At 39.3% G+C, this 26833-nt stretch overlaps 1 protein-coding gene across 1 annotated transcript in view; it reads right to left on the reverse strand.

The window, feature by feature from the left end:
* The window catches only part of LOC128484175 (UPF0462 protein C4orf33 homolog), a 52643-nt gene extending 26262 nt beyond the window's left edge, over positions 1–26381 (reverse strand). Inside the window, exons 1-2 of the mRNA XM_053460529.1 lie at positions 26280–26381; positions 3319–3499 (exon numbers count right to left, since the gene is read on the reverse strand). Coding sequence (XP_053316504.1) covers positions 3319–3499; positions 26280–26381 — 283 coding nt within the window. The remainder of the gene's footprint in view (positions 1–3318; positions 3500–26279) is intronic.
* Positions 26382–26833: the final 452 nt, after the last annotated feature.

The following is a 26833-nucleotide window of genomic DNA, read 5'->3' on the forward strand; positions in this document are numbered from 1 at the left end:
CCAACCACTAAATGTTAGCAAGGTACAATGCTGTGAAAAATGATCTGCCCCTTCTCGATTGTATCCAGTGGCGTCGGCAGGGGGGGGCCATAGGGGGCCATGGCCCCCCCTACATTATGCTGTGCCCCCCAGTGTGCCCCCCAATTGACCCGGCCCACCGCCGGGAAACCGGGACATTTCCCGGCGTGCCGGCACATTCAGTTGAAATTGCAGCCGATGCGGCTGACAGTTTCAAAGCTTTGAAACTGTCAGCCGCTGGCCGCTTAATGGCTTGCCGGCATGCCAATCATTGAGGCTCTTCGTCCCGCCCCTTTGAAGATGCTCAAGGGGGCGGGCACTTACGGAACGGATGCTGTGACAGAGAGCACGCTGTAGAAGAGCAAGAGAGCAGCGCTGTTGAGGGAGAAAAACGAAGACCTTCAAAAAAGTAATTATTTAATTAAAAAAAATAGTTGATAAGCAGAAGGGTCTTCAAATGTAATGTGTTATTAGAAGTAATGCACTAGAGTAAGTACACCAGATCTCACTGGAGGAGGCACATTAACAAGGGGGGGGGCTGCCTTGGGAAAATTAAATACAAAAAGATGGTGGCTGGCAGGCTGGGGACATAATTACACATCGGGGGGGTTAATACACATTTGTATGGGGGCCATTATAATAACCATTACAAGGGGTTGGTGCATCAATACACAAGGGAGGGGGGCAGGCTGGGGGCATCAAATAAATCAATACACAAGGGAGGGGGCTGGCTGGTGGCATCAAATAAATCAATACACAAGGGAGGGGGGCTGGCTGGGGGCATCAAATAAATCAATACACAAGGGAGGGGGGCTGGCTGGGGGCATCAAATAAATCAATACACAAGGGAGGGGGGCTGGCTGGGGGCATCAAATAAATCAATACACAAGGGAGGGGGCTGGCTGGTGGCATCAAATAAATCAATACACAAGGGAGGGGGCTGGCTGGGGGCATCAGATAAATCAATACACAAGGGAGGGGGCTGGCTGGGGGCATCAGATAAATCAATACACAAGGGTGTATAGCAAAAATGCACAAAGGAGGGTGGCTGGGGGGGCACAAATACACAAGGGTCAATACACACAAACAGCAAAGCAATGTGGAAGGCATTTATTATACTATTAGTTATCTCATCCTGATGTGGGGGTCCATGTGGCAGCAGAGCCTCTCCTGGGGTATGTGTTTGGGTGTCAGTGTGGCAGAGCCTGTCCTGATATGTGTTTGGTCATCTGTTTCCTGGCACTTTACTTGCTGTAGAGGGTTAAATAGAACTTTGTAATTTTTATTTATCCAGATTTTGTGGTCACTTCAGAGGACAAAAGTTTCTAGGCCTAGAAATCAGTGAGAGGAAAAGTAAAGGTTTTGTGTTATTTACTCTTATTTCAGTCTGAATATATTATTAAAAGGAAACGTAGATGTTGGTTCAGAGTTTGTGAAACTCAATTCTTGATTTCATTATACAGGACGCTATTCCCCTTTGGGTTCACAGGCCTTCACAGACCAAGTGGTACTCAGCTTAGTTATATGCAGCTGTATGCATTGTGTTATCTGTGATGAGGTGTTCATTTGGTGACGCAGTGCTAAGATGGTTGTGATGCATTAATGACTAAAAGTTTTGTTGAAGTTTCCATTATGTCTAATCTCCTTAATTTATTTGGGCCTTTTAACTTTTTTGATTTTTGGGATTTTAATAATGTGATAAAAAAGAATGATTTATAGTTGTTTGGATGTCAAATAGTGTGTCAAATTCTGTTGATCTGTATCTGCTATGTTTCCATACATTATTTATGTATACCTGCAAATACAGGGTTTTTTTTTATCTCATTCAGTTGCTTGTGCTGTTTCCATGTGTTGTTTATTTGATCTATACCTGAACTACAGGGTGTAAGTAAAAGAGCGGTGTGGTTTAGTGAATGAGGGGACAAAGGGACTCTGGGGATGATTACAGGGGAGAGGATCTCTCAATGTCACGGTGCAGTCAGAAGGAGGGAACACTGCACTGACTCTCACTGTCTTCCCCTGATCTGCAGTCAGTGTGGCAAATATATTGGCAGCAGGGTCTAATATTAATATATATTGGCTGCAGGGGCTAATATTAATATATATCGGAAGCTGGGACTAATATTTATATATATCGGCAGCAGGGGCTAATATTAATATATATTGGCTGCAGGGGCTAATATTAATATATATCGGAAGCTGGGACTAATATTTATATATATCGGCAGCAGGGGCTAATATTAATATATATTGGCTGCAGGGCCTATTATCAATAAATATTGGTTGCAGGGGCTAATATTTATATATATTGGCTGCAGGGACTAATAATATATCGGCAGTATGGGCTAATATTAATATATGTTGGCAGCAGGGTATAATTTCTATGTATATCGGCAGCAGGGTATAATATAAGTATATATCTGCAGCAGGGGCTAATATTAAATATATCGGAAGCAGGGTGTAATATTTCTATATATCGGAAGCAGGGTCTAATATTTATATATATTGTCAGCAGGGGCTAATATTAAAGAATGAAAAATAACTGTCACTTTAGCTGTTATTTTGAAATCATATTTTAATCACAGTCTTTACTTCAAAGAGATAAATACATGTTATGTAGTTAAAAATGCACGTCTAACGTGTGTATGTATATATATATATATATATATATAGTGTATATGTACTGTTTTATAATTGGCCCCCCAACTTTGGTCCCTGGCCCCCCATGTGCCCCCCCTAAATATGAAAGCTGGAGACGCCACTGATTGTATCTATTTGTCACTCTTAAATGTTTCAGACCAATTTCAGACCAATTTTAATTTTAGACAAAGAGTAAACACAAACCCCAAATTTTTAATGATGATTTCACATATAGAAGGAAAAAGCTAACTCTACCTATGAAAAAAATAATTGTGCCCTTAGTTACTAAATCAACCAATTACCCAAATGTAATTCATAATTAGGTTCAATTTCACTAGACACACCCAGGCATGATTACTGCCAGACCTGATGACTCCAAACATCAATTAAATAGAACCTGCAAAATGAAGTAGTCTAAAAGGTCACAAAAAACAGTATGCTGCAATCTAAAGGAATTCAGGAACCGAAGAGAAATAAAGTCATTGACGTCTATCGGTCTGGAAAGGGTTACAAAGCCATTTCTAAGGCTCTGGGACGCCAGCAAACCACAACAAGAGGCTTTATCTACAAATGGAGAATACTTGTAAAGGTTACTACCAGTTTGATTAAACATTTAATAGGTAGAGAACAAAGTTTAAGGTCTTCTTTAAGCTTTCTTACCTTCATAATCCCAGAGACCATTAAATGGTTTCCCTGGCTCACCAGGTGGGGATGGAGGATCATCAAAGAAAGGGGCATTCACTTCCATTATCAGCCCCTCCATGTGTGGTTTAAATGTGATTGTCACTGGATCATGTAACACTTGCTTGCTGTCCCACGTTGTACGTATTCTGTAAATCAGCTGCAGAAAAGCAATAATACATTTGTATTTAAGCATTAATTACTAATTTAGACATTTGTCATTATAGTGTAGTAATTTGTATGCAAACTCATAAAAAAATATGAAAACAATAGTTCATATTTTTTATGCTTTTGCATAAAGTAATATGGTAGGCAAACATTGCAATTTTTACATTACTAATAAAAAATGATGTGGCTCAATGTACAATATTCAGTCCATACATAGGTTGTGTACTAGAGGGGCATATGATGATATTACATTACGGATCAATCATAGAGTAACAATACATAGCAGGTAGTAATTGTCATGATGAGAGCTTGCAAGTTGGCTAAAAATGTGATTTTGCCTGTATAGGTTGGAGAATAGCCCAACTTCAGTCAAGCCAACTTGCATGTGCATTCTCAAAAAATAGAATTTAGTTAAAGAGTGTACGCACTGGCCTGAATACTGGATTCACTATTGTCTACCACCTGCACCTTGGAACTGTTGACTATTGGTGTGCATCTAGCTTTTGGACCATTATTGACCATCAGACCTGCTGAGAAACTTACTTCTACAGCTTCTTCTCAGCCTTCTAAAGTAGAGATGTGGTCTTTATCTTGCTTCCTGAACCTTAGATTCTGTTATCTGACAAGTTCAATGATCATTCTCCCTTCAAAGGCTTTGCCTTTTGCAATTTTCATTAAAAGCAATGAATAAGATTCTCTGAATGTACATAATATGGTCTCTCTACTAAGGAGAAGCCAATGTTCTTGACACACCAGATTCTACAATCCTGTAGACCCCTATTGGATAACCTTTATAGAGGCCATGTCCAAGTTATATGAGGACCCTCTTAAGACTTCCACTAATGAAACTGTGTTATGTGCTCTTCAACAAGGCTGCAGCCCAGTGGAGGATTACACAGCTTAGATCAGATGCAATTGATGGGTTGTGGATACTTTATGGAATGAACCTGCACTGAGCTTACAAATATTATTAAGTCTTACTGAAGCTAGTAAAGAGTAGCTGGGATTTCTAGAGGGACTTCTGCAGCTCTCAGTTCAAATTGGTCGATGTTTTAATAAACTATGTGCAAACATTTGGGTGCCCCAGGATATTTTACAGAGTTTGATTTAGGAGAGCTTGGGTATCAAGCTCGCTCATCCACTGACCCAGAGCCTCCTGAATCTATGCAGACAGGAGCTGGCAGTGGTAGTGTCTGGATTCCATGACCAGACAAGGGCTGCTCCACATCAGCTAGATACGCTAAAGCTCGTTTCCTCAATGGCCAATGCTCAGTTGTACTGGCTCTGTGCTGTCTACCCGAGTCCCTGTTTGACTCCCGCTATTGACCCTCTGCTTCTTATACACTTTGTCTGCTGTCTGCCCTCAATATTTGAACTGTTGACTGCTCTTGTACATCTGGTATCTTATACCGTGTTGGGACTTGCTAACACTATCCTTGGTTATACTCCATATCCTTGGTTCCACCTCCCCTTGTGCTGACACAAATAGACAAATATAAGGCTATGTAGTCGATTGATGGTAAATATTTACATTTATATATACTTTTTCCCAATAAGGTAAATCAATTCAATTTTGAAGGTCTCATATACAATGTGAAAAATAAAAACCAAGCCAATATTTACCTGCTGTTCTGTGTGTCCCTCTACTTCTTTTTCTGGAATGGGTCTAGGTATATGGCCACAAAAAAAAAAAAAAGTTTCATAAGTAGCCAAACCCAACAAAGACGCAGCATAAACCCACTGCTATAAATAATGCATTGTCCATAAATTTTATGCTAGGTTTCATAAAGGTATGGTTCCACCACTATTGCCTATAAGCGCAATATTACCCCGATTAATACAGTGATTATACTGCAGGGCAGGACACTGGGTAAACATTTGCAAATGATCCCGCCGAATGTGTCACATTTAAGCATTATGTCAATGTTAAAGATGAATGTATCCCCAAGAGATTTGTCTGTCACATTACACTGATTCTACAGCAAAGGCTGGATTAAAGAAGCTTAGAACTGGAAAATCAATTTAAAGGATCTCTCAAAGCACTTTAATTGCTCAAAGTGCAAAGTGAGATATTATGCATCTTAAAATGCGTATTTCACAGAGTATTAATAAACTGGCCAGTGCCCATTATGAATATTAATGACTGACCTATGCAGATTTTGAGAAAGGATTTTTAAACATATTCCCACAAATGGCCTCGCTTAGTTTTCTCTGAAATGGATCAGGTTGGTAAATGTGAGGAAAAGTGGTTTCTTGTAATATATATAAATAAAAATATCCAAGCTGCTTTATTAAAAAAAAAAGCCAATAGCCTGGTTGACTTGACAGTTCGGTGACATATACAAGTGATTTCTGTATTACTTCAGAAATTGCATTAATATGCAGCTGTTATAGGAAATATTTAAAAAATAAAAAAAAGATAAAAAGACAAAATTGTATTTTGTTGATCTGCTTCTCCCATCTAGTGGCAAAAGGTAGTATAAAGCAGTATCTGGAAATATATTGATAAGTTATACAAGAAATCCTGTTTTAGCATCCCAGAATAAAATATGGTAATAACTAAAGGAGAAACAATTTACATCGAGGACCACATGCAAAGTTAAAGGGGCAACTAAGTTATCATATGCATTAAAGTGCATACAATAGCCAGAGTGTCCATTGAAGGTCATTATTTCCTTTTGTATTGTTGTATTAGTATACAGTTGTGTTATCCTATTTAAATGTAAATGTATAATTAACACGGAATTATCAAAAAGGGAAAGGGATATTTTGGGGGAAAGTAGTACACAAATGAATAAAAAAGTATCATACTGTTTGCACTGATCCAGAAACACCCTGGTATATGTATTTCGAAGTGTTATGCAGATGATGCAGATTTATCGCAGTGTGCCAATGGTAAGTAACGTGTTATGGGTATAGGACAAGTATCAAGATGAAGGCCAATAGCTCTATTTGTTCTGCACATCAACATGCTTCATCATATTTAGGTTTTGCATCTTTGCACATAAATAGCAAACGTCTTTTAACCCCTTAAGGACAATGGGCGGTCCCTAAATCCATTGAAAACAATGCATTTTGAGCCCGTACATGTACGGGCTTTGTCATTAAGGGGTTAATATACATGTGAAGCCATGTAGAGGGATATGATATTCTGTGTTATTGTGACAGGAAGCTAAATAAGTAATATTCCATTTTTAATTTCTGTAGACAGCTTTCCTTTTCTTATATACACGCTTATATATACGCATACGCAGACTGGACTCTGTGCCGAAGAGTCATTAAAGAGACAGTTTAGGATCTAGTTCAGACCCCCAAAAAAGTAATTCATTTTCCATTATTGCTTTCTTTTTTTAGTAGATAACTATTTAACATTTTCTATTTGTGAGCAACCACTAGTAGAGGCGCTGATACACATAGCTAAAACATTAATTGAAGATTGAAGATCCCTAATTTTAATCAAATAAGAACAGCACTGAGAAGTTTAAGAAGGGTTTTCTATGGAAACGACCTATCACTGCCTGCTTTTGAGTTCCCACAAAATTACGAATGAGGCAAAATATTACTTTGGGTGAATATTAATTATATTAATTAGGGTTTGGGCATTTAATGTTTTTATTGATGCAGTTACAAGTGTTACATTGGAACTGGACATTTCATATAGTTTATCTACGTACTGTAATTTTTTCATTGCATAGAAAGGAAAGACTGGCCACCAAATGATCCAGTTCTAAACAAACATTTTTTTTTTATTGTGGACAACCTCCAATAACTGATTTTGTGTGTTTATAGCAGGTGTCCACTCCAGGGATCACTCTACTTCATAAGCACCATCAGAACCAGGCACTCGACACTTAGACAGACAGTCTAATGCCTCAATGGAGCATCGATTGTGCTTTCAGCTTTCCATATACCCAGAGATAGCAGCAAATCCCTGACAGTCATGATCAAACTGGGGATTATCTTGAAAAGTGAACCTGTGTGTTATACTATACTGGAAGCAATAAAGCTGACACAACAAAGCGAGACTTCATTTTGACTAACCCTTTTATTTCTTCAAATTACCTAAGTATCTACAAAAGAAACAAACCCAAAATATAACACATTATATATAAATATATATATATATATATATATATATATATATACATATATATATATTTTTTTAAACTTGATAAGGATGTGAATGGTCACTCATGCCCCTTTTTTCTTTAATTTGGGACACATATAGAAAATCAATGTTTCAGGGTTGCATTATAATTTGAAGATTTTGCTAACGCAGTGACGAGGCTGATGTATATTAGCCTGTAGTTGTGGGAGGGGCTATGGTTATTTAACCAACGCCTCTCCCTTCCACAGCTACATTACAGCTCCTAACGTTGCCCTCCCTTGTCCCCCCTATTAATTTCCTTCCTTTTATTTCCTCTTTTCTCCTCTATCCTTTCTTTCATTTCTATTTACGGGGTGGCCCTCTATAGGCCTACCTGGTACCTCGGTCATGGCACACCTCAGACCGAATGGACCCTCTCTGGGTCTTTGGTTCTCCGTTCCACTAATCCTATTCGTTTGCCCCTCACACAATTTGAAGATTTTGCTAACGCAGTGACGAGTTACTCTGCTTCATGAGCTGATAGACGATTTCACAGTACAGTGACGAGACGGCTCCTTTACCCAACAACAAAAAGTAACAAGAGCAAGTCTTAATTTATTATAAGACAGGAGGCTCATATTATGCAGTACTTTTTTTACTTACTCCCATAGCAGCAAGGAAAAAAATGAATAACAAAGGGTTAAAATCAATATTAAAATCCCCCAATAAGGTTAGGACACAGTCTTTATAACGGCTATCATCCCTTTTCCTTGAAATGCCACCATGTCACCAACTGTCTCAATGACTGAAGGACCAAAATAATGGCAGTGGAAGAAAATCGGAAACTGGTACTTAGATGAAATTCAACTGACTTTCATTAACCTGAGGTAAAATTAACACAACATTGATAGGTTAGTTTAAATTGGGTGGGATAATACTCGCCTCCTGTCTTTAATAAAATCTTGACTTTACTCCATTAGCAAAATCTTCTTATTTTATTAAAAGACAGGGGGCTCATATTATGCACATTTAAAGCAAATCATGAGAAAACAACAGCATCGCAAATAGAATAGTAGTTTCATTAGACCAATCTGCAGCTGTTTGTCCTCATGCCTTGCTCCTGACAGCAAAGCTTTGGAAGACATAAAACCACAGATATAATGGGCATTAATGCAGTTGATATTAATGCCTGATAGCTGTGTAATCCAGCAAACCCATCTAGCTAGATGAAGAAACCAAAGGGAACGGTTTACAATAAGAAATCAATAGTCGATGACAAGAGGGGCTAGAGGGACATGAGTCCTCTGAATATAACTGTGCAAACAATTCACAACGCATTACTGGGGTTAAGAGAAAATCTAGGATAGAACGCAGTTTTAGGGCTTCAAGAAACAAAAAAACGTGCATTTACAAAATACGTAACATAACAGAGTGGCATGTTTAGCAAAAAAGTTGTTTTAAAGACAGCAAATCATTAGTAGCACATTGTTAAATGGAACATAGAATTTTACAAACATAACACTCGTACAAATTAAGGGATCATTTCTCACTGGCCGATAATCCACAAAAAGATGGAAAGCCAATATAGAAGAATAATACACATTGATAGTTCTGTAAACTTTACCGCTTGCTCAAAAGAACGAGTGAGGATATTTACAATATTATTTACATGTGCGTGAGTGGGATCCAGATCCCATTTCACACACCAGCTAGGCCATAGTTTCCAGGCTTAATGGGATTTAACATCTCCTTTCAGTTGCCAAAGCTGCATTACCATTTTCTTAAAGGCATATCTCCCTTTGAATCCATCCTCTAAGGGTATGTGCATCAACAATAGTATTATTTGCTTTAGTATCTTCTGCCAAATCAATTGTTTTGCCAATAATAATTAGCAGTTTGTCCTGGCAACTATGGAGGGAACAGTCAATTCCCTTCCTTTGGTTTTTCCCTGTCTCAAAGACATGGGTCTCACATATCTTATTTGGAATGGGAGGTCTGGGGAATTCCACTCTGAGTTTATTTTGGACAGCCTTATCCATTGGCTTCCTGAGCCACATCTTAATATATTTCATACATGTTTGTTCAGAGTCCATGCCGAAGATCGGGGATGCCTAATACCACGAAACATGTTCATCCTTCCCAGATACGTCAGAATTGGGGTCATTTTTGGGAGAAATTCATTTCTCAGAGTCACTGCTACCCGAGGAGCAGAACTAGCCAGGCTTCATTCTTTTTAAGTAGTTTTTGGAAGTTTTTCTTCCACATAATCAGGTCTATTGTGGGATCATGCTACCCACCGTTTAATATTGCCAATAGTTGACAAAGTGTCCATCCTGATCGCAATGATTTTTTTGTGATTAGTAGGCTTTGTTGACCATCTAAATGGCTTAATTTTTCCTAACTTTATCCAATTACTTTACATTATCTCCACAAAATGGGGTCACTAAATATTAGAGTGTTCTTTAATACGAGAAACCAGAAAGAGTCAATGAAATAGACTTTGCAATGATTTGGGATTTATATATTGAATATATGTAGCTTATACCGTATATTCATTTCTCAGCCTAGCTGAGAAAAACAAGTGAAGATGATTGCTGTGGAAAAAACCTGGGAAAAGCTCAAGGCAGACACATAACAGCCAGAGGACTCACTGAAAGGGAACCCGCGGGAAAACGCTGACAGAAAATGTCAGATTTGTTTTCTCAGGTCCACTATTAGCCTAGGAGACAGCAATAAATCAATGCGCATGAGTGAAATGGATACACTGAGCATGAGGGGAAATCCCTGATAGGGAAACGGCAATGGAGCCTAAAAGTCACTCGTGGGGAAAGAAACCTCAGCATAATGGGGGAATGTATGCACTATATATTACTTGTGGTGTTAATTCTGACAATGACTTTATTGTGTTAATAATTGATTGTGTATGTGTCCCATACATATTAAAATCTGTCCATGTGTTTATTTGGGAGTTAAGGTATTAGATATCCGGGGCCCACGAAATTGATAATTCAGTCAAAAATTTTCATTATATCCTTGTTCTTCTCCCTTCCCTTCTTCTCCCTTCCATCTTCTTTCTTCATTCGCATGTCAGCAGGCATTACTAATCGGTGAACTTCTGCAAAAATGGTGGCACTTCCGGTGACATCCTTTTCCCTGATTGGACGACCGGGGGATAGGGTGTACCCAGAGGCAGAGCTTCTGGCGACATCTTCTCCCCCCCATGGAGGATGTCACCAGAAGGAGATCCGGATGAAGAAAGGAGACGGAAGAGAGAAGAAGATGAAGTAGATATAGAGCCATTCAGAGAATGTGACAAAGAGAGTGAACGAGAAAGTGTGAGAGTAAATGTGGGTGTCGGACAATGAATTTCAGAAGTTTCAGAATTTTAAGTACCCTATTTTAGTTCAAAACTAATGTGCAGGAAACAATATGTTTTATGAAAAAATGTATAATATGAGCCTCTTGTCTTATATTAAAATTAGTCTTACTTTTGTTGTTGAGTAAGATAGATGTCTCCTTCTTTACTATTGAGTCATTTCTTAGCCTGTGTAGCAGAGTATTCTAGGAAATATTATTATACATATAAATTATGAATTTATATGCTTTTTAGGGTGTGCTTCCCTTTCTGTATTTTTGTGTATATTTGCAGGTCCCAACCAGATAGGGTTAATCATGCCACCTAACTAGACCACTGAGCCTCCTGGTGGCTAAACTGGTAGATGCATGGTCTGCCATACTCAGGGTCGCTGGCTCAAGTCCTGTGGTTCCTGACATAGGTAGCTATGCTTGTGCTGTGAGTTTAAAAGTTAAAAGTTTAAAAGGCTGATTAATCATTAGGAAACCTTTTTGCAGATGCTTGATCATGGAAACTAATTTCATGAAGATCCCGCCATACAGTGCTGATGTTGCTTATAGAGGCAGTTTGAAAAACTGTTGTGAGTGTTGCTAGGGAGAACAGGGAATTTTTATGTGCTACGTGCATCAGCACTTGACAACCTTATTCTATGTGTGTAGGTGGTATACACAGCTTGGTGACTGAGCTGTTACTACTTCTAGACACTTCTACTTAACAGCAGAAGCACTTACAGAGAACAGGAGCCGATGCTAAGGTTTATCTATGGAGATGGCATTGTGCTTGATTTTATCCACATACTTTATATATATATATATATATATATATATATATATATATATATATATAAAGGGCCAAATTGAGATGACAAAGACAGGGTCAACAGCCATGCAGAACAATTTGATGCAGTGTGCGGCATATGGTCTGAGCATATGGGCTGACCCCCCACCCCTTCAATGTCTGCAGCAATGCTGGCAGCAGTCATACATCTACTTCCCAAAGACAACCTCTGGATATGACGCTGAGCACGTGCACTCAACTTCTTTGGTCGACCATGGCGAGGCCTGTTCTGAGTGGAATCTGTCCTGTGAAACCACTGTATGGTCTTGCCCACCGTGCTGGACATTTCCACTGTAATCACTTTTGTTGCCAAGATTTGGACATGACTGAGGTAGTGTCAATGCGTCGCCCTCTTTTTCCCCAAAATGAATACACAAACACCAAGTAAATAATATAATGCTTTATTATAAGTCAACTATGGAAAATTTTGGCCACGGTGCAGTCCGCTTTATGCCTTCCACACTGTGACACAGGTATAAATAACTTTATTTGTAGTAAAATGAACATTATTTGAAAACACAATATAAACATAATATATAATATGGCGATGCACGTGCCGCACCACCTGACCCACTTGTGACACGTGCAGGCCTTAAATATAACTAACAAGTGTTAGCAAAATCTAAAGGATACAAATTGTAACCCTAAATTGTAAACAACGACTTACATAACCGTAAACTACCGACCCGGCTGGCACAGGCGTAAAACCGTAAAAACCGTAGAGACCACCGGCGTCCCCTGCACGGCAGCCATTGTTACGGCTGGATTCACCAAGGCACAAGCCCAAGGAGTGTCCTGCACTTAGGCCGAGGGCCTGTGCACCACGGGTCAAACCACACCTAAAGGTGGTTAACCCTTGCTCTATGCCAGCTTGATAACCAACCGCAAAGAAACAAAAAGAGGGGTGGGAGGGAGAGAAAGCTTTCCAGGTCAATTGAAGAAGTGACCTAAACGGGGTGGGTTCACATATATATAATGACCCCCACCCCTAAGCATACTAGGATGACACACTCCTATCATTGCTAGCTCAGGGCCGTCAATCAAACATTGACTGACAGCCCCCAAGACATGACTCAGCAGATTTTTCTGCAAAACAGGAAAAAGGGAGGGGGAGAGGGCTGCCTGACAGTGGCGGAACTACCGGGGTCGCAGGGGTCGCGACTGCGACCGGGCCCCGGTGGCAGGGGGGCCCAAGCCAAGGGGCCGCCCGAAATCGGGCCCCGGCGGCAAGGGGCCCCAAGGTCTATGAGTTATAGACGGCCGTAGAGGCCGCATAGGCCCAGTCAGGACCGGACTGACTGGGCCTATGCGGCCTCTACGGCCGTCTATAACTCAGGGCAAAAGGGGCACTTGCCCCTTAACCCTGCAGCAGCTGCTACCGGGCCCGCCACTCTAGGGGGCCCGGGCAACCCCCACGATTAATTCCGCGGGGGGCCGCTACTTACTGGCAGACGAGGATGCCGGGGGACGCAGGAATCCAACAGTCACGTGACGTACGTGACGTACGTCACATGACCCTGCTGCGCATCTGCTTCCCCCTATGCACTGAACAAGTTGGTCTGCGAGCGCCGAGCGGCACATACTTTTTACATCTTCGGTTGTTCAGGTAAGGGGAGGCTGCATGAAGGAGTATTTGAGATTGAGTGAGAGAATTAATGAATATCTGTGAAGGAGTGAGTGAATGAATGTTTGTGAATGAGTATATGTAAATGAGTATCTGAATGAGGGAATTAATGAGTATCAATGTATGAATATCTGAATGATTGAATGGATTATCTGTGAATTAGTGAGTAAATATTTGTGAATTAATATATATGTGTGTGTGTGTGTGTGTGTGTGTGTGAGAGATAGCATGGATGTGTAAGGGGGGGGCAAAGATACCACAGTCAGGCTGTTTTGGTGGAAAGATGCCACAGGAGGGCTGTTTTGGGGCCAAAGATGCCACAGGCGGGCTGTTATGGGGCCAAAGATGCCACAGGCGGGCTGTTTTGGTGGCAAAGATGCCACAGGCGGGCTGTTTTGGTGGCAAAGATGCCACAGGCGGGCTGTTTTGGGGCCAAAGATGCCACAGGAGTGCTGTTTTGGGGCCAAAGATGCCACAGGAGGGCTGTTTTGGGGCCAAAGATGCCACAGGAGGGCTGTTATGGTGGCAAAGATGCCACAAGCGGGCTGTTATGGGGCCAAAGATGCCACAGGCGGGCTGTTATGGGGCCAAAGATGCCACAGGCGGGCTGTTATGGTGGCAAAGATGCCACAGGAGGGCTGTTATGGTGGCAAAGATGCCACAGGAGGGCTGTTATGGTGGCAAAGATGCCACAGGCGGGCTGTTATGGGGCCAAAGATGCCACAGGCGGGCTGTTATGGGGCCAAAGATGCCACAGGAGGGCTGTTATGGTGGCAAAGATGCCACAGGAGGGCTGTTATGGGGCCAAAGATGCCACAGGCGGGCTGTTATGGGGCCAAAGATGCCACAGGCGGGGTGTTTTGGTGGCAAAGATGCCACAGGCGGGCTGTTTTGGTGGCAAAAATGCCACAGTCAGGCTGTTTTGGTGGAAAGATTATTTATGTATTCAAAGAAAAAGGGGCGCATGTACAAAAAGGGCCCTATGTACATGCGCCCCTTTTTCTTTGATTATGCCCTTTGAACATGCGCCCCTTTTTCTTTGATTTTTTTACAGAAATGATTCAATATGTAAATTGAATTTGTTGAAAAAAAATTGTTGGGTAAAAATCATGTTTTTTTGGGGGGGTGGGGGGCCCTTAACAGATTCTCGCACCCGGGCCCTGAGGGGTCTAGTTACGCCCCTGCTGCCTGACGTCCCCTCAGTCATGCGCCCCTCTTGCGCCCCTCTTGCTCTCGCCTGGGGCTTTTTTTAATGTCTGTGTGTTGAGTTATTTTGAGGGGACAGCAAATTTACACTGTTATACAGGCTGTACACTCACTACTCTACATTGTAGCATTGTAGTCATTTCTTCAGTTTTGTCACATGGAAAGATATAATAAAATATTTACAAAAATGTGAGGGGTGTACTCGCTTTTGTGAGATACTGTGTATATATATATATATATATATATATATATATATATATATATACATACAGTATATACACAGATACACACACACACACACTAGTCATTAAATCTGATTTGATCTGATCTTTGAGTCACAATAGACTAACACAGTCTGCCTCAACTAACACACACAAATATGCATTTTCATTTCTTTATTGAACACACAGTTTAAACATACACAGTGCTTTGTGGAAAAAGTAGGTGAGCCTTTGGATCTAATAACTGCTTGACCTTCTTTTGGCCGCAATAACCTCAATCAAATGTTTCCACTAGATGTGGATGAGATCTGCACAATGATCAGGAGGAATTTTGGACCATTCCTATTTACGAAACTATTTCAGTTCAGAAATATTGTTTGGATAGCTGGTGTGAATCATTCTCTTGAGGTCATGCCGCAGCATCTGGATTGTGTTGAGGTCAGAACTTTCACTAGGCAACTCTAAATAGCTTCATTTGGCAGACAGGTAGCCTTACATTTGTTTATAAAAATGTCTTAATGATAGCAAATGTGTCCAGGCGCTGAGGCAGCAAAGCAGCCCCAAACCATGATACCCACTTCACCATACACAGCTGGCATGAGGTTTTTATGTGACTGTTCTGTTCCTTTTTCTCTCCACATCCAGGGTTGTGTGTTCATTCTAAACATCTCAACACTTGGATGTTCCACATCACTACTGGCATAATATTTTGTGGACTATTGAACCAGATGTGCAGCAGTTGTTGGACAGCAGTGGCTTCTTCCGTGGTGTCCTCCCATGAACTCCATTTTTGTTGGCTGACACTAAGGATTCTCATTAACCTCAATGGGTATTCTGCACTGTGCTTACACAGTCAACTTTTGCGGATTCCCACTCCTAGGTAGAGTAGCAACATTGCTTAGCTGTCTCCATTTTTAGACTGATAAACACTAACACTTTTAAGGAAATTTTGGAACCCTTTTCACCCTTATGCAATTCAGCAAATCTAAAATCTTAGGTCTTCAGAGATCTCTTTTGTTTGCGGGATGGTTCACGTCACGCAATACTCGTGTGTGTTTATTATTGTTACTTATTTGAAGATCAGATCAACTTTAATGACCATTATGTGTAGAAATCCAGGTAATTACAAAAGGTTCACATATTTGCAAGTGGGCACACATCTGTAAATATATACAGTGGATGTAGGAAAGGTTATAATACATATTTTACATATTTCAATACTGGTGTGTGCCTTAAGCTCTATTATGCTACCTATGTCAGCAGTATTAAGAAGAATATATTTTATGTCTAGTAGTTAATTTCTGAACAAATTTTCTGCAGTTTATGTAGTCATCACTGTGACTTCTAGGGAGTTAGAACACTGTGATACACTCATACCCATCAAACATTCTAAATTCCTAGAAATGAGAGACGCCCAGGAGAAAAGGGGGACCGATGGACTTGTGTCCCAAAGAGAGTCTGGGCAATCTAAAGAAGGGCAGTTGGAAGATGTGTATCCACCCAGATTTTTTTTCTTTTTTGGAAGCCCGAGGTGTCGTGCTTCTGGTTGGGTGAGCTCCGTGAATCCTGTGAGAGATCGCAGCGAAGCTCAGGTCTGTTGATAAACTGTTTGCTCGGCAACCCCCCATGGGATATGCCAGAGCCTTTCCTCCCCACCCAAGCCAGAAGGCCTACAGGAGGGTCGGATCTTCACGGTTCCCTCCGAAGAGGAGAACCACTGTAGGGGAAAAAGGTGGGCAGCCACAAGACTTCCCCTACTTCTCCCAACAAACGACTGGAAACCAGTCCTCACTGTGGTGCAGTGCTCCAAAACGTCAAACTAAAAGCGCGTCGAAAAGAAAAAAGTGTTCAGGCCGTGATCAAAAATCCATGATCCATTCTAATTGATAGGCACAAGTGCACCAACGGAAAGTGCAATTCATGAAAAGAAATAGGTGTACTGTTTTTTATGACCATGCACCACCTCTTTCAGATAACCTGTGCCCATTTCTGAGCACACTCCATCATGTCCTGGCTTCAACACATTTCTTGGTGGGGAGGCATTTGGAATATTAATCTAGCCTTGCCTACGCAAAAAAAAAAAAAAAGAGAGATCAGCAAGTGTTCATAGGAAAAAAGAAAAGGTAAATTGCACTCACCCTTAGTGTAATAATTTGAAACACCATATTCTCAGCTGAATTATGCACACATTTGCATGTAAATTTGTGGAATCAAAATCCTGTACCTTATAAGAGCAAGGAAGCTGTAGCTGTAGTTTCAATTTAAAATCAACAAGCTAATAATAGGTTTCATTTGAACTGGCATACAAATGAATATAGTTAATGGCAAAGTTTAGCTCTGGAGCTATTAAACTGTCAGGACTGGCTTTGCAATATTTCAGATGAACCAGTAGCCATGTATATTAATGTAAATTGTGATTACTCTTGGATCTGTTATCAATAGGAGAGACAAGGTAGAAAAATTATACCACCCCGTTTGTGCAGCTACAGCACATTAATCAGCTCCACAACGGGGAAACAATATACACGACAATATTCAGTGCGTTAACACAAAGTGTTGCCCCCTCCCACAAGCTGTGTGGAAAGACCCTTTTTCCATGTATATATCCTTTTATCTCATTGTGCTTGTGTGCAAACTCAGACTCTGCACTGTTTAATTTACCTTTCTTTATTTGAAGACCAGATCCTGAGGGCACTAAAGTGTATATGATTTTACATATTTTGTCCAATACAAAGTGTGCAACCAAACACCCTATGTTGTGTGTAAATTGGCCCTTGCATGTGTAATGGAGCGGATAAACACAATGTGCAAATTTTGCACAAAAAATGAAACAGTGGTATGATGGTAAATACTCGACCCATCTGGTAATAAATAATGATGCTAGCCAGCTTCAAAGTTCCCCATACTACAGTGATACTCCAAAATCACAATTTCGTTTTTCTTTTTTTTTTTATTAAGATTGTAATACTCTTACATGTCAAAATTGGTACAGTGTACATTTTACCATTTGTTTATTACAAGAATAAAGTATTTTACATATTTACAAAGGGTTTTATATGTTATACATAATAGTAGAGTAAAAAAACTAAAAGAACTTACTACACATACACAGTACATTCACTCAGGACTTCATTAATGGGTTGCGGAGATCAGGATTGTCTGATAATTCCATAGGAGGTAAATAAATTAGTATGGATCTCGGCATCGGCTGAACCAAGGCACCCAGATCTTTTAGTAAGATTCTAAACGATCATTCTGGGCAAAAAGCCCAGTTCCATATTACATTGGTAATCGATCTGGGCTAAAACCTCTGACCAAGCAATAAGAATATGAAAAATAAGTATTCTCTGATCTAGGTTACAATTAAGGAGATCCAAATGAAATAGGAACATTTGTGGAGAAATACCCTGAAAGCAGCCACAGTCCCACCAGATGTAAAATATGTCACTATTGACAGATGGGTATCGCTAGCACTGGTTAGATAAAGTTTCGGAAATCTTGTTTAACCTTGTAGGGTATCATGTACCATTGGTAAATCACTTTATAGTATAATTTGATCAATGAAATACAATGTAAATTCTTCCCAATCCTCCCATGAAAACGATCTGTCAACGATGGATTCCCACCTCAGGATCAAGGATGGCTTATCTGCTCCAACTAGATCATTTAGTGTTTTAAGAATCCTGGTAGGCTGTTTTTTTTCTGGAGCCCATAAAACAGAGATTCTACCGTATGATTGAGTAATGCCTCTTTTAAAGCAATATAACTGACTTCACTATTATTCTGAAGGGCAAAGCCCAACAAGTTCCTCCGACGAGAATTGCTTGGCGGTCAACACAATATGCATGGCTAATTAATTGAGATTTCTTTCTCCAGAGTCTGATTAAGTGGAACTCAACTGTTGGGTCGTTGTACCACAGAGTTGGTGAGTTGAAATATTTATCTCACCTGCAACTTCCTAACTTAGTGAATATGTACAGGGAAGGGCTAGTCCCATTCAGTCTTGATGGCCAACTCAGCCAGGGACCCAACAATAAACTGGGGAATATTTGACAGGTAACATGCATTCTCCAAAAGGGATTGTATAGATTAGCAATAAAATGAGCACAAGAAAGGTTCCAGTCATGGTGCTCATGCCTATGGTTTTAATTACTATATGTTGTACTCTAAGGTAACGCACACAAAAGACTTCTGATAGTGGCCTAAATTTTCAAATCAGTGCAGTTTGCTATTGTCCGCTTTGGCAGTAGTATGACAGAATCAGCCATTTTCTTCTTCTAGGACACATATACATTTCATGTGTTTAAAGCCATAGAATGGAATCAGTTATTCAGCTATACATACAGCAGGGCAAATATTTGGGTGTCCTGAAAAACATGCCTGATGAGGTACTTTACTAGCCAGCCCTTTCCTGAATATTTGAGTTAAAACTTTTCAGCTATGTTTTCATACAGAGATAAATTCCGATCTTCTTTTGTTGCTAAAAATTACGTATAGTTTAATTTTATGGAAAACATGTAGTTTCTTAGCTCATTCACAAGTTTGTTTGCTGTTTGTTACCGCTTGCCTCCGTTAGGCTGGTTAAAATGCTAACCACGCTTGGCTGAAGAGATCGTGTTTAATTAAGAACCATCTGTGACTGCTCCCAACCCAGCATTTTCAATTTGATTGCATGATAAATGGCTGGACTTCACTGTGAGTGGACCTGTCACTTCTTCCAAATCCAAGTACTGCAGGGTCAGCGTACATTGTAAAAACCCGTGAAATAGTGTTTTCAAATGAAATCAGTCCATCTACGCATAATGCTAGCCATCAAATCACTATTCCACCCTGTAAGTGCACGTCTTTACTGAGGTGGGTAGTAGATAAGTGGAACAGCCTCCTAGTGAAGTGGGGGAATTTAAAGGTGCATAGTATAGGCATAAACATATCCTAAATTTATGATGAGACCAAAGACTGATTAAGGTTTGGGTCTCTACATCAGAAAACAAGCAGGCTAGGTTAACCAAATTGTTCTTATTTGCTATAAAATTCTGTTTCTATGCTCTTTAGTGAAAGATCAAAAAACTTGTACAAAGGTGACGTAAATGCATTGTGGGTATATGCAAATACAGGATGGAAAGCAAGTACCAAGTATATCTGTACGTATACCTTTGTTACCCATGGTGCATTGTATCTATAGAAGGTTATACTTTATCGGAAACATAGTTGTCAAAAAAGTTAATAAACATGAATGTGGGCCTTCTTGGTACAATTTAATGCTAAACCAATATCATGCCCCCCAACCGTCCCAATTTAGGTGGGACGGACCCGATTTTGAGTCTCTGTCCTGTCGTCCCACCTATCCCTTCCTCTGTTCCGCTTTGCAGAAGCAGAAGAAGTGTGAGGTCAGGGCCGGACTGGTCCACCAGGATACCTGGAAATTTCCAGAGTGGCATATAGGGGTATAAGGCATTTCTGGAGGCAGAGTGGCATATAGGGGGTATAAGGCATTTCTGGAGGCAGAGTGGCATATAGGGGGTTAAAAGGCATATCATGGGGCAGAGTGGCATATAGGAGAGTATTAGGCATTTCTGGGGGCAGATGTGCAGGTTGGCAAATAAAAGGAAATAAAAACAAAAAACAAAAATTTCTCAATCATAGCTTTTATTAAATATGAAAAATAGTTTACATGAATTAATAAAGAAATTTTCTTACAAGAATATCATGAAGAATAATGTTTTGTTCCACTGAATAAAATTGAACTTTTTAATCTAAAAATTTTTGCAGTAACAAACGTTTTGATTCCAAAATCAAAGGGCAGTGTACATGTATATGTGAGTGTGTGTGTAAGGGCAGTGCATATGAGTGTGTGTAAGGGCAGTGTACAAGTATATGTGTGTGTGTGTGTGTGAGTAAGGGCAGTGTAAGTGTATATGTGTGTGTGTAAGGGCAGTGTACGTGTATATGTGTGTGTTTGTAAGGGCAGTGTACGTGTATATGTGTGCGTGTAAGGGCAGTGTACGTGTATATGTGTGCGTGTAAGGGCAGTGTACATGGATATGTGTGTTTATGAGCAGGTGTGTGTAAAGGTAGTGTGTAAGGGTCTCTGCTGCTGTGGACTACTCTTCCAATGATGCTCAGCCAGCATTATGGTGGACACCTGGCTGGCTGAGAATCATGGGAATTTTAGTTCACAGCTAGCATCTGCAGCTTTACTGTTGCTGCACTTCCCATGACGTTCAGCCAGCATCATGGAAGTAGTATGTCTGGCTGAGCCTCATGGGAATTCATGGGAATTCATGGGAATGGCGATGCGAGCGCGACATTGTAAAGTGCAATTGCTTGTATTGGTATTGTAAAGGGTCCCTCTTTCACATTTTGAAATGTTGGGAGGTATGCAATATTGTGTTGGGTTTCACACACACCAGAGTATTTACAGCTTCCATTCAAAGGGACCCGAAATGATTTTGTTTCAGGAGACAATAAGAAAAATGAATATAGTCGCACTGGACCAAGAGAACATGGAGTCTTTAGTCAAAGGTGACTAAACGTTTTATAATTACAATTACTGTTCTCGCTCTAATGAACGTGGCCTGAGTGCTGGAGCAGACATGCCCTATTCTTCATTACTTAATGAAGCCTAATGTATGTACTAGTTCTACTAAGTTCTACTAAGTTAGGGAAAAAAGAAGTCATAAAATACCTTTCTGTAAATCTACCACATTGACTTATTCTAACACCCAAAAACATGTTTTAAGGCACTGACATGCTCTGTGAATCACAGAAATTAAGAAGCAACATGTAATAAGTAGCAAAAGTCACATTCTGAAATATTAAATCTATCCCCCTGAGAAAAAAGCACCATGACACCCACCTCAGCAAGGTGAGATTTCCAACAGTCCTCTTGCAGGGAGATGTAAATTTGGAAGTTGATAATTGATTTAAACACCAAGTTATTTGTGATTTCATTGTGTAAAAATGACAAAAAGCTGATAATGTGACAGCTGCATCATTCCAGTTCTAGATTCCACACCCAAAAGAAATATACCTAGGAAGACTCGGAATTTGATTCTGAATCTCAGGGTTATCAACGCAGTCTAAGGGTAAATGAGCTATTTCTCAGGAGATAACGCCTTCATATTCTGCTCTGATTTAATGAAGTCTGGGAAATTAATTCAGAATATATTTACTTCCTGACAGGTAATGATTTCCATAGGTAACCATTGGGTTACCACCATTAGTATACCTAGGAACTCCCTGAGTTTCACTTGGAGCCTCAGGGTGAAGCACTGCTTCCCTGGGTCTCCAGGTCATTCTGCTCTTTCTCCAAGGTAGGGGAGCAGCATTTAGCCGTGACCCCTCCCCACCCGATTCCTCTCCCACTTTCAAACAATTCAATGCTATCTGGGGATAGCCACGCCTCTGCACATCTAGCCACTCCCACAGTAGAGGGAGCGCTCCAGGTAGCCGGCCCTTGGAAGTTCCTGGGTATGACCATTAGCAAGGCACTTGAGAGAATCTTTCTGATTGACTATAATGGTTAATATTTCTGGATATGGATATCTGTCACCCCACCACTATGTTAAAACTATATTTTAATTTGATTTTCGAAGAATTTTAGTTATTTATATTGAAGTTAAATTGGGACTTATTGTGCTGTGGTTTTTAGTTAATGCGTATCTAATTTAACATATTTTTTTCAATTAAAGTATTAGCTGAATTTAAGTTTCTAAGAAATGTCATCACAATTTACCCTCTTCTGCTGATGCCAATATTTGCCCTTAGGCTTGGCAATATCATGCTATGTTAGTTATTTTTTTATTGTTATTTTATTTTTTTCCTCATTTGTTTAATTCATGCCCTAAAATACACCCAGTAAGATTGCACTGATTTAAATAAATAAGCAAAAAGGACCACAGAGGACAACATAAGTACCATGTGAGTGTTATTAGTTTAGCAAAGAGTTCCAAATTATTAGGATATTTGTAAATGGCAAATAACACGTGAATAAACACTTTGTGCGCTCCACAAAAACCTGACAGCGACGCCGAGAATTCTTGGTGCCACGGTTTCCGTTGTCACCTCAATTTTTCACTGCCTAAAAAAATTAATCTGTTTGTACTTGAGTCTATTCCTTGGTATAACAATGATGAATTAGCCAACGAGTCCAGATGACTTTCAAAATGCTATTTATCTTGACAAAATAACAATAAATTCAATTAGATGCAGGTAGCGATACAGAATTCAACTAATTGCCTGGCAACTGATTAAAGATGCCACTGGCGCTTTTGACAATTCTAATGAAGAAATTTATAGCAACTGATTAATACCATTCTAAGAAGATGTTCAGGAACAATTTGGAGTTAGATCCTTTTGATTTAGGATGTGCACCATTGACAGAGGGTCTTCCAGAGTAGTCCTTTTTAATTACAATAAATCTGATACATTTAAGCTAATGGTTAATATTTAATCTAGTTCTTTCTAAAAGAAAATTACATTTGCTGGGAAACGTACTTTGGGATAAAACGCTTGTTTTATCAAAACAAGTGTTTGGATAATGGCCAGAATATTCAAGGGACCTTTTGACCAAATAAGTACTTTTTTCTATTTTTGTTAATGTATAATTGTATACGAATATATATACAATGTATACATATAATGCATATTATATAAATATATATATGTACCCGAGCAACTAGAGGGAATATTGTGCAGGTAGCATTCAAGGGATGGTAAGTGGGCAGAAACTAGGTAATGGTGGGCTTAACCTGGGTGGGTTGTAGGTATAACCAAATGCCACTCCACAGCCTTGAAGAAGCAATGCATCATATAGAAACGTACTGTGTATTGTAGGTCCTTGGAGTAAAGTACATAAAAGAGCAGGACAACCCCAATTCCCACTACCATCTTGGAGATAAACTGCAGAATCCATTCCAGATTTTCTCAAGGACTGGCTCACAATTTGACTGTGATTAACTGGGCTGTTTATAGCCAGTTAATAGGCTACATAATGCAAAATAAGGGTAGATATTGGCTATAAATCTGGGGGAAGACGCTACTAGAAAAATAGTCAGTGATGCAGTCAAACCAATGAGGAACGGAAATATTCAAAATAAAAGGATGATGTTTATTGTTCCGACACTAAAGTTCCTAGGGTATCATACAGTATATGCTTCAACAGTTGCTAATGCTCACTATATTATCATCTAGGAACATTGGGAACAGACTATGAACATCATAGTTTTTTATATATATTTATATATTGTTTACCTTTAAGGGGTTAAAAATTAAACAGCCCTAGACTCTTCTAACTGGAAAAATATAACGCAGTCTTCCCTAACATTACATAGAAGAACGAGATGTTGCAGTAAGATCCAGTGCAAAACAAAAGTTGGATTTCCAGTATTATTACAGCTATTTATCATTTATTTCTATAGAGGCAATAATTTATGCAGCACTTTGCATACCACCAGGAGTAATAAGTTGCATAATCATTAAAACTATTACCATTAGAATCCTTTTATAAGTTTAAAAGGGAATGACAAGCCTGAATGTGCAGGTGCAAGCGTAATATTTAAATATTCAACATTATAAATAATGTGCTTGCTTTAACATCCATTTGTCATTTTGAGTCTCTGGATAGCATTATGCATTGATCTCATTACAGATTCAGGTCTGCTCCATCAGGTGTATGGAACGTGTTAACTAAGGCGCTCGACACCAACTTATTAACGAGTAAGTTTCTCTTTGTGTCAAGTATGACCTGTATGTACATGATTTTAAGGGTTAATCATTAATGCTATATAGTTTTTTATTTTTTTAAGTCAGCCTTTAAGCCTGTCTTTAGTTTTACCCATTTTTATGTTCGATGGATTCTGCCTTTGGCTCCATACACTTCTAAATAAGTGCTCAGTATCTAAAAATGATCACTCAGTTATTCTGTACTTTCACGAGGGCAGTCTCGGTTAGCCTCAATTGATTGCTGATTAAAGGTTAAGCTCAGATAGTGAAGCAGGGAGAGTATGTTTTGGGACAATACCAATAGGTACATTTTAAATTTAACTGAATGCTGGTCCCATTTGGCTTTATGATATCGTTGATGATGTTAGAAGAAGATCGCAGTTACTCACAGATGTTTGTTACTCTGACATCTTAGGTCCCCTCAAACAATAATCACATGGAAGTCTTGATTTTTGGAGAAACTATGTTCCTACTTAGTCAATGCTGCATTTAAAAAGACATAGAAAACACAAGAAAGATGAAACAACTTGGATTCCTTCATATTGCCACATACCTGAAAGGCGAATGATGAACCTGAATACCCAGGCACTCCACAAGAAAACCAACCAACAGCAAAGTCTTCATATTAAAATTAAATATTGGTCTCGAAAGTCATGGAGCATATGCCATGTATTTATACATATGCCATGTATTTATACCCTAAATAACGTATTGAAGTCCAAGTAACTGTTCAAATATTTAGTGGTTTGCGGCAGAAGGATTGATTTATTACACTCATATCCTTGAATCTTTTCCAAATTGATAGCCTTTGAAAGTGTGAGTGGTTGGGCGTACAATCATAAAATACTAATTCCATTTGCAAAGTTAGAAAACTAATTCAATTAGCCCAGAGCGAAGACAGAGATAGAACAACTTCTGGCATATTTCAAAATACAGGCTGAAAATCATGGGAGGTATAGTCCACGGCACTTCCTCTGCAAAATATTGAAGTAAAGAATGGCTTTCTATAAGATACTTAAGAACTCCATATATGTGCTTGTATTTGCATGATTAGGGTACAAATACTATGGGACACACTTGGGGGTAGAAAATGGCATTTCAGATCAGATGTATAGCTACATTTACACACACAAAGACAAATAACACGCCATTAAAACAGCTATGAGTCTCATTAAACGTCTTTTCCATGATATGTCTACTACATGATCTTCTACAAAAATGCTCCAAGGATGGTTGGATAGATTTACGATCTAGACTTTAGTGAATACCTTAAATTTGTTAGGAATGAACACTAAATCCCTGTTAAAAATAAATAAATCATAATATGATGTCTGCAGACTCCACAGGACTCCATAGCTCATTTGTTTTGTTAAAGAGAAAAGTAATTCTGTATCGCAACAAAAGTTAGACTTTACTTTCTGGGTCACACTTCTCAAGGACTAATAGAGTATTTTGCTCAGTGGTGAACCTGGTTTGAATCCTAATAATGGCTCTCAGGGGAAAAATCAGTGCAGTTCCTTGTAACTCAGGTACAAACATGTTATTTTGAAAGACTCGCTGTGCCTGCTAAATGTATCACTGCCCATGTCCTTTATCGAGAAGTAACGGATGTATTGAAGTCTTATATAAATATTCGTATAAATATTCCCATACATTGGTACTGAATTTCATTCTGTACACCACATAATAAGTAACTTGCCTCAACTCCATCCAACTGACCCAACCCGTAACCTTTTTCTTAAGATATTGTGGCAATGACAATACAACTTTGCAGGTATCCCCAATGACTTCTTCCAACTGTTGCTGAACTGCGACACCCATGATTTTCAGTGATTTTTTATACATATACATATATATATATATATATATATATATATATATATATATATATTTCTATATATATATATATATATATATATATATTTATATACACATACATATGTTGATTATATATATATATATATATATATATATATTTATATACCGTATATATTATACTAGCAAAATAAAACAACTATTTATTTAAGCTGCAACGATGGAGTAATAAAGGGAACCAACATAGCCTCCTTTAATAAAAGCAATGGAATGTTCTGTAACTCCCAGGAATTGTCTACATTGAATATGAAAACAATGAAAAAGGAATCATGCTTTTATGATCTCATTCATCGCAGAGCTGTATCAGTGCAAATTCAAAAGAGACAACTGGAATAATGCATGCGACAATGGTATCCCAAGGCAATTATGTACTTCTTTGGTAAGTGTAGAGTGATGAC

Source organism: Spea bombifrons, chromosome 1 (assembly GCF_027358695.1).
Source record: "Spea bombifrons isolate aSpeBom1 chromosome 1, aSpeBom1.2.pri, whole genome shotgun sequence".
Classification (NCBI taxonomy): Eukaryota; Metazoa; Chordata; class Amphibia; order Anura; family Pelobatidae; genus Spea; species Spea bombifrons.